At 55.5% G+C, this 15919-nt stretch overlaps 1 protein-coding gene across 1 annotated transcript; it reads right to left on the bottom strand.

Annotated features, from left to right (window-relative positions):
• Positions 1-11570: 11570 nt before the first annotated feature.
• Positions 11571-14085, bottom strand: FEM1A (fem-1 homolog A). The gene has a single exon (XM_038772981.1). It carries the CDS (start codon positions 14021-14023, stop codon positions 12083-12085), a length of 1941 nt encoding a protein of 646 aa, XP_038628909.1. The 5' UTR covers positions 14024-14085; the 3' UTR covers positions 11571-12082.
• Positions 14086-15919: the final 1834 nt, after the last annotated feature.

Here is a 15919-nt window from a genome sequence, read left to right on the forward strand (position 1 = left end):
TCTACCGTTAATCTCCTTACCATGCCTCGTTCTCGCCTGTCCCGCCGTCGACCCCCGGCCCACATCATGCCCCTGGACTGGAATGCCCTCCCTCCCCACATCCGCCAAGCTAGCTCTCTTCCTCCCTTCAAGGCCCTACTGAGAGCTCACCTCCTCCAGGAGGCCTTCCCAGACTGAGCCCCCTCTTTCCTCTCCCTCTCCTCCCCCTCTCCATCCCCCCGCCTTACCTCCTTCCCTTCCCCACAGCACCTGTATATATGTATATATGTTTGTACGTATTTATTACTCTTTATTTTACTTGTACATATTTATTCTATTTATTTTATTCTGTTAATATGTTTTGTTTTGTTCTCTGTCTCCCCCTTCTAGACTGTGAGCCCACTGTTGGGTAGGGGCCATCTCTATATGTTGCCAACTTGTACTTCCCAAGCGCTTAGTACAGTGCTCTGCACACAGTAAGCGCTCAATAAATACGATTGAATGAATGAATCCATGATCTTTTTCTCCTCACCCTCACCCTTGTGAGGCCAGGGGATGCAGGGCTCGTTGTTCTCAGTGCCTGGCACATAGTAAGTGCCTGACAAATACCATAATTATTATTATTCTTATTCGACAGAAGCCCTGAGGTCACCTAACAGGCCAATGGCAGAGCCTGGGCTAGAAGCGAGTTCTTCTCAGCTCCCAGATCTAGCCTGCAGCTCTGGCATCCACTGCATTGGCCTTCTGCACAGTAAAACTAGGCTCTCCCTCCTCCCCATTCCTCAGGGCCACTCCCCCTGCCCCTCCAGCTCTAGGGGTGACCATCCTACCCTGTTTTTGGCCTCAGACAGGAAGTCACGTTGCTGAGAAACCAAAGTTAGGGCCCCAGCTGGCCTGGAAGAGGAACTCTCACGTCAACAGGGGGAACAGGGCAGAAAACCCAAAATTTTTCTGGACATTTCCCTGGGTGGAGGGTGGTGGGCTCTGGAACCTTTTTTCATCCCAGTGGTCACAGCCATTGGGGGTGGGGATCAGGCGGAAAGCCCCCCTCATCATAAGGACAGGATTGAAGGAGGCAGAATCAGGAAGGGGGCAGCAGCCGGGGCAGACACAGAGCTGTTGTTCCCCAAATCCCACAGCACCAGGACAAGGGGACACCTTGGGAGCTGGATGGTAGCAGGTTCTGGATAAACCAGAGGAAACACTACTCTACCCAGTGTGCGTGTGTTGGACAGGGGGAGGAGTGCGGGTGTGTGAGCAGATGGGATTCACTTTCACAGGACGTTGGGCAGCCAAATACATCAGCAGACCACAGCATTCTCCATCTTTAAAGCCCTTCTAAAATCCCACCTTCTTCAGGAAGCCTTCTGTGTTCAACTCACAACATCCAAGTGGCATCAGTCAACACCCACCCGGAGCATTTGTGAACTTATATCTAATCTTAGCACCTGGGGTGTACCCAGCCTGCACCCTCCGCTCCTCTGCCGCTACCCTCCTCACTGTACCTCTTTCTCAACTGTCCCGCCATCGACCCCCGGCCCACATCCTCCCCCGGCCTGGAATGCCCTCCCTCCGCACATCTGCCAAGCTAGCTCTCTTCCTCCCTTCAAAGCCCTACTGAGAGCTTACCTCCTCCAGGAGGCCTTCCCAGACTAAGCCCCTTCTTTCCTCTCTTCCTCCCCATCCCCCCGCCCTACCTCCTTCCCCTCCCCACAGCACCTGTATATATGTTTGTACAGATTTATTACTCTATTTTACTTGTACATATTCACTATTCTATTTATTGTGTTAACTATGTGCATTTAGCTTTAATTCTATTTGTTCTGACGACTTGACACCAGTACACATGTTTTGTTTTGTTGTCTGTCTCCCCCTTCTAGACTGTGAGCCCGTTGTTGGGTAGGGACCGTCTCTATATGTTGCCAACTTGTACTTCCCAAGCGCTTAGTACAGTGCTCTGCACACAGTAAGCGCTCAATAAATATGACAATGAATGAATGAATTTGCCGATTTCTAACTAGTCATCTGTACATTCAATTACTGGTACGTGAACTGTTTCCTGCTTTAAACTTGTTCTCCTGCTTTATGTATCTGTAAGTACTTTTTGTTGGTCTTTCCCATTCAATTGGGAGCTCCTCGTGGGCAGGAAACTTGTATCTTGCTACTGTTGGATTTCATTCATTCATTTATTCAATCATATTTATTGAGCGCTTACTGTGTGCAGAGCACTGTACTAAGCGCTTGGAAGTACAAGTTGGCAACATATAGAGATGATCCCTACCCAACAGCGGGCTCACAGTCTAGACGGGGGAGACAGACAACAAAACAAAATGTATTAACAAAATAAAATAAATAGAATAAATATGTACAAATAAAATAGAGTAATAAATACATACAAACATATATACAGGTGCTGTGGGGAGGGGAAGGAAGTAAGGTGGGGGGATGGGGGGAGAGGAAGGAGGGGGCTCAGTCTGGGAAGGCCTCCTGGAGGAGGTGAGCTCTCAGTTGGGCTTTGAAGGGAGGAAGAGAGCTAGCCTGGTGGATGTGCGGAGGGAGGGCATTCCAGGCCAGGGGGAGGACGTGGGCCCGGGGTCGACGGCGGGACAGGCGAGAACGAGGCACGGTGAGGAGATTAGCGGCAGAGGAGCGGAGGGTGCGGGTTGGGAAAAGGTCTGCCAGCCGTAGTGATGCACAGCTGAGACAGGCAACGCTGCAGCTCTTCAGGAAGATGGACGCCATGGCGGACGGGCGGAGCAGGCCCAGGAGGGCTCCCAGGAGGAGGAGGTGGATGCTCCCAAGCCCTCAGTACGATGCCTAGCACTCAATGGATACTCGATTAATATCACTGATTGACTGATCGGTAGGTTCAGGAGGGGTTTGAATCCATCATGCCGACCCACAGCCCTTACGTCCATGTCCATAATTCCTTTATATTAGTGACTGTCCCCCTCTAGACTGTACGCTCATTATGGGCAGGGAACATGCCTACCAACTCTGTTATACTGCACTCTCCCAAAGTGCTCGATATAATGCTCTGCACACAGTAAGCGTTCAATAAATACAATCGATTGATTGACCCATCCATCCCCCCCCACCCCCCCCGGTTGGAGACAGGGTCCTGGGCTGGATGGACTATGGGAGAAGCAGCATGATGTAGTGGATAGAGTACGGGCCCAGGAGTCAGAAGGTCATGGGTTCTAATCCCAGCTCTGCCACATCTGCTGTGTGACCTTGGGCAAGTCACTTTACTTCTCTGTGCTTCATGTATCTCATCTGGAAAATGGGGACTGAGACTGTGAGCCCCATTTGGGACAGAGACTGTGTCCAACCCAATTTGCTTGTATCTACTCCAGTGCTTAGAAGACTGCCTGGCACACAGTAAGCGCTTAACAAATACCATGATTATTATTATAAACTGGGATGGATCCCATGCAGTGGTTTGGTTTGCCAGCCCTGGGATTGTCTCCTACAGCAAGCTGGTGGGAGGCTCCTTGGTGGGTAGGGACTGTCTCTATCTGTTGCCAAATTGTACTTTCCAAGCGCTTAGTACAGTACTCTGTATGCAGTAAGCGCTCAATAAATCCAATTGAATGAATGAATGAAGTGCACAACCACCCACCTAAAATGGGAAACAGCTTGATCTAGTGGAACTAGCCCAGGTCTGGGTGTCAGGGGACCTGGGTTCTACTCCCGGCTCTGCCACGTGTTTGGTTTTGTTCTCTGTCTCCCCCTTCTAGACTGTGAGCCCACTGTTGGGTAGGGACTGTCTCTATATGTTGCCAACTTGTACTTCCCAAGCGCTTAGTACAGTGCTCTGCACACAGTAAGCGCTCAATAAATACGATTGATTGATTGATTGCTGGTGACCGTCACTTCACTTCTCTGGGCCTCTGTTTCCTCAGCTGGAAAATGGGGATCAACTCCTCCTCCCTCCTACTTAGGCTAAGGACTCCACGTGGGACAGGGAATGTGTCTGACCTGATTAGCTTGCATCTACCTCAGCACTTAGTACAGTACCTGGCACACATTAAGTGCTTAAGAAGTGCCATGAAACAAAGACAAAAACAAAACAAAAAAAATCCAACCAGTGGGGAAAGTGATTGGCTGAGACTCGGTGAGAGAGGGATGGGGGTGGGGGGGCTGGAAAGATACCAATTCATGAGTTGGCCGCTGCCCCAGATTCCCTGGTCTTCCTCTCTTTCACGTACGGCCCCTCCACCTTCCCCCAACCTCGGAGGTGCCAAGGAGTCAGAAAATCGAGAAGTGGCCTACAGCCACAAACATGTGGAGCTCCGTGGAGCTGCTGGAGGTTGGCATGAACCCCAATTTCCAACTGAGGGTGAAGTCATTGTTTCCACCCCTCCCCTCCCCACGACAGTGCTATGGAAGAGCGGGGGCAAGCTGTGAAAGTTAATGAGCCAGGTCTCCCCAGCCCCACTTGGAAGCTCTGGAGTCCAGTCGTATCCTGAGGGGGGAAGAGGGGAGGCCTGGAGCCTGGCCCAGATGGCCACCGGGGCCAGAAACAGCGGCTTATATCCCCCACCCTGACACCCCTCATTGTGCCCACAGAGCTGGTTCCTATCCCTGTCTTTTTTTTCTTTTTAAATGGTATTTGCTAAGCGCTTATTTGCCGGGCATTCATTCATTCAATCGTATTTATTGAGTGCTCACTGTGTGCAGAGCACTGTACTAAGTGCTTGGGAAGCACAAGTCGGCAACGGATAGAGACAGTCCCTACCCAACAACGGGCTCACAGTCTAGAAGGGGGAGACAGACAACAAAACAAAACATGTAGACAGGTGTCAAAATCGTCAGAACAAATAGAATTAAAGCCATATGCACATTATTAACAAAATAAATAGAATAGTAAATATGTACAGGTAAAATAGAGTAATAAATCTGTACAAATATATATACAAGTGCTGTGGGGGGGATGGGGGAGGAGAGGAAAAAGGGGCTCAGTTTGGGAAGGCCTCCTGGAGGAGGTGAGCTCTCAGTAGGGCTTTGAAGGGAGGAAGGGAGCTAGCTTGGCATTCCAGGCCAGGGAAAGGACGTGGGCCGGGGGTCGACGACGGGACAGGCGAGAACGAGGTACAGTGAGGAGGTTAGCAGCAGAGGAGCGGAGGGTGCAGGCTGGGCTGTAGAAGGAAAGAAGGGAGGTGAGGTAGGAGGGGGCGAGATGATGGAGAGCTTTGAAGCCGAGAGTGAGGAGTTTTTGCTTGATTCGAACTGTAGTAAGCGCTAGGGTAGAGACAAGCTAATCAGGTTGGATGCACCCCATGGGGCTCACCATCTTATTCCCCATTTCACAGATGAGGTAACAGGCCTAGAGAGTGAAGTGATTTGCCCAAGGTCCCAAGGCTGACAAGTGGTGGAGCCAAGATTAGGACCCAGGTCCTTCTGACTACCAGGCCTGGGTTCCACTCACTAGACACCCCCCCCCCCCCACGCCCCCCACCCCATCTTTGAGTTCCTGAGAAATTCTCAGGCTGTCATAGTTGTTGTGTTTCCTTATCAGCCCGCAATGCTACTTTGGCAAGTCTCTAGCTTTTAACTGGGTGGCGGGAGCGCCTTCCTGCTCCACGTTTCAGGGCTGGAGTCTCCCATCTGTCAATCCACCCACGGGGAGACAGGCACTTGGCAAAGCCACACTCCAGGTTGTAACTTTCTTTTTCTTTCCTCAGCCTTCTCTCTGATCTCCCATCCTCGTGTCTCTCCCCACTTCAATCCATACTTCATGGTGCTGCCTGGATTGTCTTTGTCCAGAAACGCTCTGGGCATGTTACTCCCCTCCTCAAAAATCTCCAGTGGCTACCAATCAATCTGCGCATCAGGAAGAAACTTCTCACCCTCGGCTTCAAGGCTCTCCATCACCTTGCCCCCTCCTACCTCACCTCCCTTCTCTCCTTCTACAGCCCAGCCCGCACCCTCCGCTCCTCTGCCGCTAATCTCCTCACTGTGCCTCGTTCTCGCCTGTCCCACCGTCGACCCCCGGCCCACGTCATACCCCTGGCCTGGAATGCCCTCCCTCTGCCCATCCGCCAAACTAGCTCTCTTCCTCCCTTCAAGGCCCTACTGAGAGCTCACCTCCTCCAGGAGGCCTTCCCAGACTGAGCTCCCTCCTTCCTCTCCCCCTCGTCCCCCTCTGCATCCCCCCGTCTTACCTCCTTCCCTTCCCCATAGCACCTGTATATATGTATATATGTTTGTACGTATTTTACTTGTACATATCTATTCTATTTATTTTATTTTGTTAATATGTTTGGTTTTGTTCTCTGTCTCCCCCTTCTAGACTGTGAGCCCACTGTTGGGTAGGGACTGTCTCTATATGTTGCCAACTTGTACTTCCCAAGCGCTTAGTACAGTGCTCTGCACACAGTAAGTGCTCAATAAATACGATTGATTGATTGATTGATTGATTTCCTCAGTCACCCAGACATCACCTCGGCCTAACACCCAAGAGGAGTCAGCCTTTTCCTCCTCCTCCATTCACGACAGCAGAGGGTTTGGTGCTGGCAACCCCCTCACCCAGGGCAAAGGGCTACCCAAATACTCTCATCAGATCAAGCATGGCACCACCCTGGCCCAGTCCCCCTGCCTGGCACCCGGGCATTTGGACCACCCCCGCTGAAAACCCCTGACAACCTCAAGTGACTCAATTGATCCAGACATCTCTTGACCCTGCTGATAGTTTTGGCTACACAGCTTCCTGGGGGAACTAATTCCATCAGATCTCCGCCCCCTCCCCTCACGGCAGGGTGAAGGCGTGTTTTCATTTTGAACCTGACTCCCTTAAGCTTTGATGGGTCCCTCTAGACTGTAAGCTCGCAGGGAATGTGGGCAGGGAATGTGTCTGTTATACTGTACTCTCCCAAGCGCTTACTACAGTGCTCTGCACATGGTAAGTGCTCAATACAATTCAAAGAATGAATGGGGAAGCAGGTTGGCCTAAGGGAAGCAGCCCAGGCCCGTGAGTCAGAAGACCTGGGTTCTCATCCCAGCTCTGTCACTGGTGGTTGTCCATTCACCACCGTATCAAACAAAAACTCCTCACCATTGGCTTTAAAGCACTCCATCACCTTGCCCGCTCCTACCTCACCTTACTTCTCTCCTTCTACAACCCAGCCCGCACACTTCATTCCTCTAGTGCTACCTTCTCACTGTGCCTCCATCTCACCTGTCTCACCACCAAACCCTAGCCCACGTCCTACCTCTGTCCTGGAATGCCCTCCATCCTCAAATACGACAGTTACTGTACCTGCCCTCAAAGACTTATTGAAGGTACATCTCCAAGAGACCTTTCCTCATCTCCCAATCCCCTGTCTCGCCCTGATTTGCTCCTTTTGCTCTTCCCCCCTCCCAGCCCCACAGCACTTATGTACATATTTGTAATTTTATTTATTTGTATTGCTGCCTACCTCCCCCAATCTAGACTGTAAGCCTGTTGTGGACAGGGACTGCCACTGCTGTTGTGTTGTACATTCCAGCGCTTAGAGCAGTGCTTTGCACATAGCACTTAATAAATGCCATCATTATTATTCCCAAGCGCTTAGTAGTGTTCTGCACAGAGTAAGTGCACAATCAATACAATTGCGAGCACGGGCCTAGGAGTCAGGTCATGGGTTCTAATCCCCGCTCCGTCCCACAGACAGTGTCTGCTGTGTGACCTTGGGCAAGTCATTTCACTTCCCTGTGCTTCGGTTACCTCATCTGTAAAATGGGGATTGAGACTGTAAGCCTCATGTGGGACGGGGACTGTGCCTAACCCAATTTGCTTGTATCCACCCCAGCACTTAGTACAGTGCCTGGCACATAGTAAGTGCTTAACAAATACCATAATTATTAATAACAAATTAAACTTGGGCAAGTCATTTCACTTCTCTAGGCGTTTCCTCATCTGAAAAAAGGGGATTAGCTCCTATTCTCTCCTACTGAGATTGCGAGCCCCCTATGGTAGGTGCTTAACAAATACAATTATTAGCAATAATACTAATAACGGATGCCTCCTCATCCAGTGTGGTAGGACTGGGGAAAATACCAATTCTGTGAACTTCAACCCTGTCCCCTCCCAGCCGCCATCTTCCCCCAATGAAGTCTTGCCTCTTTCCGTCTGTCCTCACTCGGCAGCTTCTCCATCCCGCTGACCATGCTAGATGTCTTCCTCTGTCCCTTTCCCAGCTCTACTACATCCTTCCTGAAGCGTGGGGACCAGGACTGTACTTACTATTCCATGTGTGGGTGTCCCGGAGTTTACTCAGTGGCAGAACGGGTTGGTTTTCCAACCCTTTCCTGATAAGGCCTTCATCTCAATGACCCATTTCCTGACAAATGAGTCCCTGCATCAGGCCAGGAGGCGGTGGCCACGGCGCTGGCTATGGCCACCGCCACTGCTTCACTGCGTAAGGCACATGAAGACAGGATCGCAGCCCCAGGTGGGTCCTTGGGTGTAGAAAAATGCCAGGGAGTTTCCCCTTCCAACCCCATCTTCAATGCTGAGCGTGGAACTCTGTCTTCCCCCACCCAGACCGCATGATCCTTGGTGGTCTCCGAAGTGTGTGATCTTAAGCTTTGCCCGCCTGATGTAGTCCGTGCTTCAGAGGGTAGGTACCAGCTCATGGGTGTGAACTCACTGTGTGAAGCCCCTGCCCCCACCCTAAGGTGGCAACTTTGAGCTAGCAGGGACCAGGAGGAGAGATGGAGAAAATGCCAAACTCGGGGGAGGGGGCGCAGGGAGGGAAGAGGGAGGCTCATGGGCAGTGACAACGCTGCTGGCCACGACTCTAGCCAGAAGGGCCTGGACCAAAGTGGTCTCCACCAGCTCCCTCCGGCGCCCCACGGCTGGGTCGGCCTCAGCCCCGGTCGGCAGAAACCTGGGGCGACTCGACGAGGCTGCAGGCTTGGTTTCGCATGACCCTCTCTCCTGGCTTTGCCGCGGCCAGCAAGGAGACAAGCGTTTCCTTGAAACCTTCTCGGGAGGCACCCAATCAACACCATTGACTGATCGATTGAGTTTGATCGACTTCCTCGGAAGGTGGCTCTTCTCCCAAGGAACCTGGTTGGGTCCTTTAAAAGCCCAGTCTTTCTCCATTTCTGAGGTCTGAGTGTGCTACGGCTGAGGACTTGGAGGCCCGGGAAGAGGAGTGGGGTTAGGATGGTTTTTGGGCCCCGTCTGGGATCTTTTGCGAGCTCCAAAGCCCCAGGGGAGCCGGCGGGCTCCAGACCCCACAACACGTCTCCTGTCGCCCCTGCCCCGTGCCATTTCCCAGACCTCCTGCCCGAGTTCATTAAAAATACACACACGCACTTGCTTTGGCTACTCACTTTTGTTTTTTTCCAAAAGCACTTAAGCGTTTGGGTTTTCAATGCCCAAAGCCCTTTACAATCAAGAATCAACAGAACATCCCTGAGAAGATAGGACAAAGTTTTTCCTGTTTTACAGGACGATGGACTGGATCGGGGGTTGGGTGGGGGGGGGGGGTGAAGAGGGAGAGGAGGGTTCAGTGCTGGGCCCAGACCCTAGGATGGGTCTTTCTGGACCGACGGACAGGGGAGACCAGGGCTGGGGTTTGGGGACACCAAAATCTACCCCCTCCCCACTTTTTGGTGGGGGATGGCGAGTTTCAACCGCCACTTGGGGAAGAACCGTGGCTTTTCTGGACAAGGCCAGCCAGCCACTTTCTCGGAAAAAAAATCACAGATGATCTCTCACTCTGGAAGTGCTCTGCTCTGCGAAGTGGCTAGATTCAAATCCTCTGACAGGAAATGCCACCTGCTAGCTATAGGGGCTCCCCGGATGGTGGTTTGGAGAGGAAGAGGGGCTACCAGGTGGGAGTGCCCCAAGCCCACGCCCTCCCTGGGCCCAGAGCGGTGGAGCTGGGCTGACCCCTCCAGTGGGAACATTTCCCTTTGCAACCGCGTGGGCTCCAGGCTTAAATCGGCAGTTGGGGCCCTGGGGAGTCTCCTGACCCCAACCCTGCTGGTTCGTGTTCCTTAAAGGATGCCAGCTGACTCCCGCCCCCCACCCCCTACCCTGATCAGGCCAGAGCCTCAGCAGCTGCGTGGGCTGCCGCTGGCCAACTGGGCAAAGTGACGGAGAGCGGGATGGCTCCATGTGGCTCCCCCAAGCCCGACATCAGGACCGGCCCCGGGGCCCAGGCTGCGGCCCGGCAGGCCACCCCTTCCTCCCTCCCTCCCGGGCGGTGCCAAGCCAGGCTCCTCCTAGCTACTTGGTTCCCTTCTAATCATTCTGAAATGAGGAACTGCCACTGTCACCCCAACCGGCTTTCTCCAGCTCATCCTGGGTTTCAGTGAGAACAATAACTGTGACTTTTCCACTTCGACAGAAGTTAAATTGCTGTATTTATCAATAAATAACTTTCAAAGTGAACACTGCAAAACGAAAAGGCGGACCAAATTTCCTCGAGGCAGGGCGCGGGGGGCTGGGACGGGTCAGGTAGGTGGTGGACGTGGGCTGCCCCAGCGTTATCGCGTTAGCTCCGGGCAGCTGCAGGATGGCGCTTGAGCATCAGCTCCACGGTCTCCCGGCCTGTTTCCCCAGGAGGCGGGGGACCGGCCGTTTCACCTCCCGCCACGCCATTCCCTCGGGCCGGCTGGTCCACGGGCGTTCTCACCACCTAACGGGTATGAAACGGCGCCACCTCTCCCGCGAGGGACCACCCCTGCGCTAATGCATTGCTTTCCGGCGCTACCTGGTCCTGGCTGGGGGGGGGAGGAGCGAAGGGAGGGGGGCCTCTCACCCTGAGCAGCGAGAGCCCCGGCTGTTGTCCACACGCTCGCTTCCAGCCAAGCTCTCGGGGCGGGGTGAGTGGCCTTCTAAACCCCACAAACCCACTGGCAAAACTCTTGACTACGCTCGGGTCTCACCTGGGAGCTGCTTCCTGTCTGATGTTCCCGTCTGGATGACGGCTGGAAACCCCGGCCATGGCCAAAGTCTACCACGTGCTGTCGCGCGATTAGAAACGGGGACCGAAAAACGTGACGTGCATGGAAACCATCCGATCCAGGCTGGAACTTCTGGCTCGTCTCTCAAAGGCAACCTCCGAGCGGCGTAGCTGGCCCGGGCCGGCTTCTCGGCGTGGGTGGGAGAGGCCCCGGACAAGGTGGCCAGAACAACGCCGAGACCCGGAGTGAGGTTTGTAGGGCGGCACCGACCGCGTCCCCTGGGAGACTGGCCCACTAGGCCTAGTGACCTGCTTTAAATGAACTGCAAAACGCTCCCTGTTTTCAACTGAGTTTGACGGGAAGAGAAAAAAATTCACAAAACAGAAATCCAGCTTTACAAACGGGCAGCCAAAAAAAAAAAAAAAAAAAATCAGTGGACTTCAGTACGGTGCTTGCAACTTGGCTGCTTATCAAAAACCAAAAACAAAAAACACCAAATCAGCTGTAGTAAAGTGGTGCGAGTGGCAGCTACAAGACATCAGCTAGCCCAGCCTGCTCCCCCCCGTTATGGTGGCGACTGGGGGGTGGTGGGGAGGGATGGGAACGGGTCAGACTGGAATCAGAGTCATCTTGTGGCTTGAAAAGCCAAGTTGAGTCTCGAGGCTCCCCCCGCCCCATACCCCCGCCCCCTTGCCTGCTCTGAAGCAGCCTGGTGGAGTTCTTCCGGCATGGAAGGGGAAGGAAGAGTGGGCTGTGGACAGCCTGTGAGCCTTTCTCTGGGCCGGTGGGTAAGAAGGTCACGGCTCTGGGCCCCCGGCCAACCTCCTCTCTCCCCACCACGGGGGCGGGGTCATCGAAGACCTCCCTCAGTGGCGTGGAGATTGAGGGGGAAGGAGAATTTCAAGACACTTGGGTCTTTCCTCCTTCCCGGCACGGGGTGGGGGTGGGAGTGGGAGGCAAGCTCACCTAGTGCAATTCCCTGAAGGCGTTTATCTTGAGGAGGTGGCAGAGACTTGCTGCCCTTGCTTGATTCCTTTCCCTTGCTTCAGGAGGAGGTGGGGTGGGGGGTGGGGAGTGGGAGGAGGAAAGTGAGGGCAGTTCGCTTGAAGAAATCCCTCCCTGGGAAGACGAAAAAGAGAACCTGTTATAAACGGGTGGGAGGGCTAGGCAGGCGGGGCGAGGAGCGCCCCCCGCCGGGCTAGTGCATCTCAATGAACGCCTCCAGCTCCTCAGGGATAAAGCCCTTGTAGGGGATCTTGTGCTTGTCCAGGGCTCGGGCAGCAAGGCACCGGAGGGTGATGTAGTTGAAGGGCTGCATGGTGCTTTTGAGCAGCTTCTCGTCCAGCAGCTCGTAGGCGGTTTTCTTGAAGGCGTTGGTGGCATCCAGGTGGGCCCCGGCCTCGATGAGGGCAGCCATGATGATGGGGCAGTTGTTCAGGGCAGCCACGTGCAGCGGGGTGTTGTTGTCGAAGTCCCGGCTGTCGGGGTCGGCCCCGCACTGCAGCAGCACGTTCACCACGTGGATGGAGGGGAACTTGCCCACGGGGTAGCGCCCCACCGTCGTGGTGTCCTTGTCGGCGGCCATGTGCAAGGGCGTGAAGCCGTTCTGCCCCCGGGGGCTGCACTTGAGCAAGCGGTAGATGGTCTGGCGCTTGAGGTGCTCTTGCTCGGCGTCGCAGTCCACCTTCTGCATGAGGAAGATGAGGTGAAGGATGATGGCCAGGGCCTTGGTGAACTGCAGGCAGTCCCCGGGGCCCTTGGGCTGCCGCAGGGCCCGCTCGATCTCGCGCACCCCTTTCCCAAGCACCCCCATCAGCTCGGGGAAGCCGATCTGCGGGCTCAAGCTCTCCTTGGTGGCATGTTCCTGGAGCACGTAGGAGAAGAGCTCGGCGAAGGAGAGGAAGCTGCTGGCGGTCATGGGGCTCAGGGGCTCCAGGTGGCTCTGCTGCATGTCCAGGGCGTACTTCCACAGGTGGATGCAGCGCTCGAAGTTGCCCGCGTCGGCATACACGGCCCCGCGGTAGCGGATGTAGTAGGAGGTGTCTGGGTGGGAGGGCCCCAGGATGCGCTCGCGGATCAGGAGGGCCTGCATGCGCATCTCGTCCGGGTCGGTGATCAGGGCCTCCAGCTCTTTGGCCGTGGTCACCTCGGTGGAGTAGTCGTAGGCCAGGACCAGCTGCTGGGGCTCGGGCTTGGGCAGGTAGGCGCCCCCCTGGTGGCGCAGGTCCATGGCCTGCCTCCAGTACTTGAGGGCGCCCAGCAGGTCCCGCTTCTTGTCCACGAAGGTGGCGCCGAGCAGCTCCAGGGCTTCGACGGCCGCCTCCCGGCTGGTGGGGCAGCACTTCTCGTAGGGCTCGGCCGGCTCGGGCTCGGCCGCCTCCCGGGGCTCTTCCGGGCCTGGCGACTCGCCCGCTTCTGGGGGCTCCTGGATCAGATACTCCACGATGTTGGTGTGGCCCGTCACGCTGGCCGCCAGCAGCGGCGTCATGCCGTAGCCGTCCCGCTCCATGCGGGCGTTGCAGCCCAGCAGGAGCTGCAGGATCTCCAGGCTGCCCGACTCGGCGCAGTCGTGCAGGGCGGTGTTGCCCTTGGCGCTGCGGCGGTTCACCTGGGCCCCCTGCTCCAACAGGTAGCGGGCGATCTCCCGGTGGCCCTTGTAGCACGAGATCATCAGGCAGGTGTGGCCGTGTCGGTTGGCCACCTCCAGGTCGGCCTGGTGCTCGCCCACCAAGTAGCGCACCACATCCAGGTGGCCGTCAAAGCAGGCGGCCCGCAGCGGGGTGGAGTTGGTGCGGGTGGTGCAGTTGACCGAGGCGCCCCGGCGGAGGAGGCTCTGCACCACGTCCAGGTGGCCGGCGGCCGAGGCGGCCCACAGCGGCGGGGCCCCCTCGATGGTCTCGCCGTCGAAGTGGACCGAGCCGCCGGCCTCCACGTCGACCCGGCAGTGGTCGACGAGGTACTCCACCACGCCCCGGTGGCCGTAGCGGGCGGCGATGAGGAGCGGGGTCCCCCCGGGGCCGCCCGAGCTCTCCCCCGTCAGGTTCTCCATCTCCTCCCGGCTCCGGCCGCTCAGCAGCTTCTGCAGCAGCTGGAGCTTCCCGTCCCGGGCCGCGTTGTACACGGCCGTCCGGAGATCCATGGCCTCCGGGGGCCCCCCCGGGCCATAGGCCGGGAGGGAGGGAGGGAGGGCGGGCGGCGGGACCGACTAGAGCCCGGCGGCCGGGGGAACGAAGGCCGCAACCTTCACGGTTTCCCCCGCCGCCATTTTACGGCCGCTTCCGACAGAGGGGGCGGGGGGGGAGGGGGAGGGGAAGGAGGGGGACAAAATGGCGGCCGGGGGGGCGGGGCGGGAGGAGCCGAAAAAAGACGAGCCGCGGGGCCTCTTGGGAAACGTAGTCCGAGTCGGGTCCGCTCCTGCTTGCCCCAATGGGCTCCGGAACGGAGGGGGACGCCGAGCTGCAAGGGGATAAAGGCGTTTCGGCCCGCCTCGACGACGCCATTTCCCAGCAGCCGCGGCAGCTCAGAGCCGCGCGCGCCGGAAGCGCGCCTTTCTCCTTTCGCCCTCGCCTCAGTGGGCGGAGGGAAGGGGGCGCTGGGAATCGTAGTGCCTCCCGCTGGGACGGACTCCTTTGGGAAGGGCTGATGAGGAACGCGGAGGCTGAGTCCCTCAGCGGCGGGAGGCGTAGCTGAGGGGAGATAATAATAATAATAGTGATAGCATTTATTGAGCACTTACTCTGGGCAAAGCACTGTTCTAAGCGCTGGGGAGGTTACAATCAATCAATCATATTTATTGAGTGCTTACTATGTGCAGAGCACTGTACTAAGCGCTTGGGAAGTACAAATTGGCAACATATAGAGACAGTCCCTACCCAACATTGGGCTCACAGTCTAAAAGGGGGAGACAGAACAAAACCAAACATACTAACAAAATAAAATAAATAGATATGTACAAGTAAAATAAATAAATAAATAGAGTAATAAATATGTACAAACATATATACATATATACAGGTGCTGTGGGGAAGGGAAGTAGGTAAGATGGGGGGGATTACAAGGTGATCAGGTTGTCCACAGTCTTCATCCCCATTTGACAGATGAGGGAACTGAGGCCCAGAGAAGTGAAGTGACTTCATTCAATCGTATTTATTAAGCGCTTACTGTGTGCAGGGCACTGTACTAACTGCTTGGGAAGTACAAGTTGGCAACATATAGAGGCGGTCAGTCACCCAGCTGACAAGTGGCGGAGCCAGGATTAGAACCCATGACCTCTGACTCCAAAGCCCGGGCTCTTTCCACTGAGCCATGCTGCTTCTCTGGCACCCCCCGCTTGGGTCGGCTCTCGGAGGGCAGCGCCAGCCTGGCCGGTGGCCCTCCAGGCTCTGACCGGGCACTAGGGCAGGATGACTGCTCTCTGGCAGGTGCCCGCCACAATAATAATGATGGTATTAAGCGTTTATTGTGTGTCAAGCACTGTTCTAAGCGCTGGGGTAGACACAGGATCATCAGGTTGGCCCACGTGGGGCTCACAGTTCTTAATCCCCATTTTCCAGTTGAGGTCACTGAGGCATGGAGAAGTTAAGTGACTTGCCAAAGGTCACACAGCCGATGAGTGGTGGAGGCAGGATTAGACCCCATGTCCTTTCAATCGTATTTATTGAGCACTTACTGTGTGTGGAGCACTGTACTAAGCGCTTGTACTAACCACCACGTCCTCCAACTCTCAAGCCCGGGCTCTTGCCACTAGGCCACGCTGCTTCTCCTAAGGCCGCACTAGAGTTGCATCCTGTTGGATGGACGTCCCGCTGAGGGAGAGGCCTGCCTTCGGGCCACCATAACTGGGCTTCTGGGGTTTGTGACCAGCAATGGGGAGGAGAGAGAGGGGCAGGGAAGGGAAGAAGTGTGGATCCTAGAAGCAGGGTGGCTTAGTGGATAGAGCATGGGCCTGGGAGGCAGAAGGACCTGGGTTCTAATCCCGGGTCTGCTGTGTGACCTTGGGCAAGTCACTTCTCTGTGTCTCAGTTACCTCATCTGT

Source organism: Tachyglossus aculeatus, chromosome X1, assembly GCF_015852505.1.
Source record: "Tachyglossus aculeatus isolate mTacAcu1 chromosome X1, mTacAcu1.pri, whole genome shotgun sequence".
NCBI classification, from domain to species: domain Eukaryota; kingdom Metazoa; phylum Chordata; class Mammalia; order Monotremata; family Tachyglossidae; genus Tachyglossus; species Tachyglossus aculeatus.

Excerpts from the sequence above, each read along its gene's own strand:
- FEM1A (XM_038772981.1), bottom strand. The coding sequence starts at position 14,023 with ATGGATCTCCGGACGGCCGTGTACAACGCGGCCCGGGACGGGAAGCTC.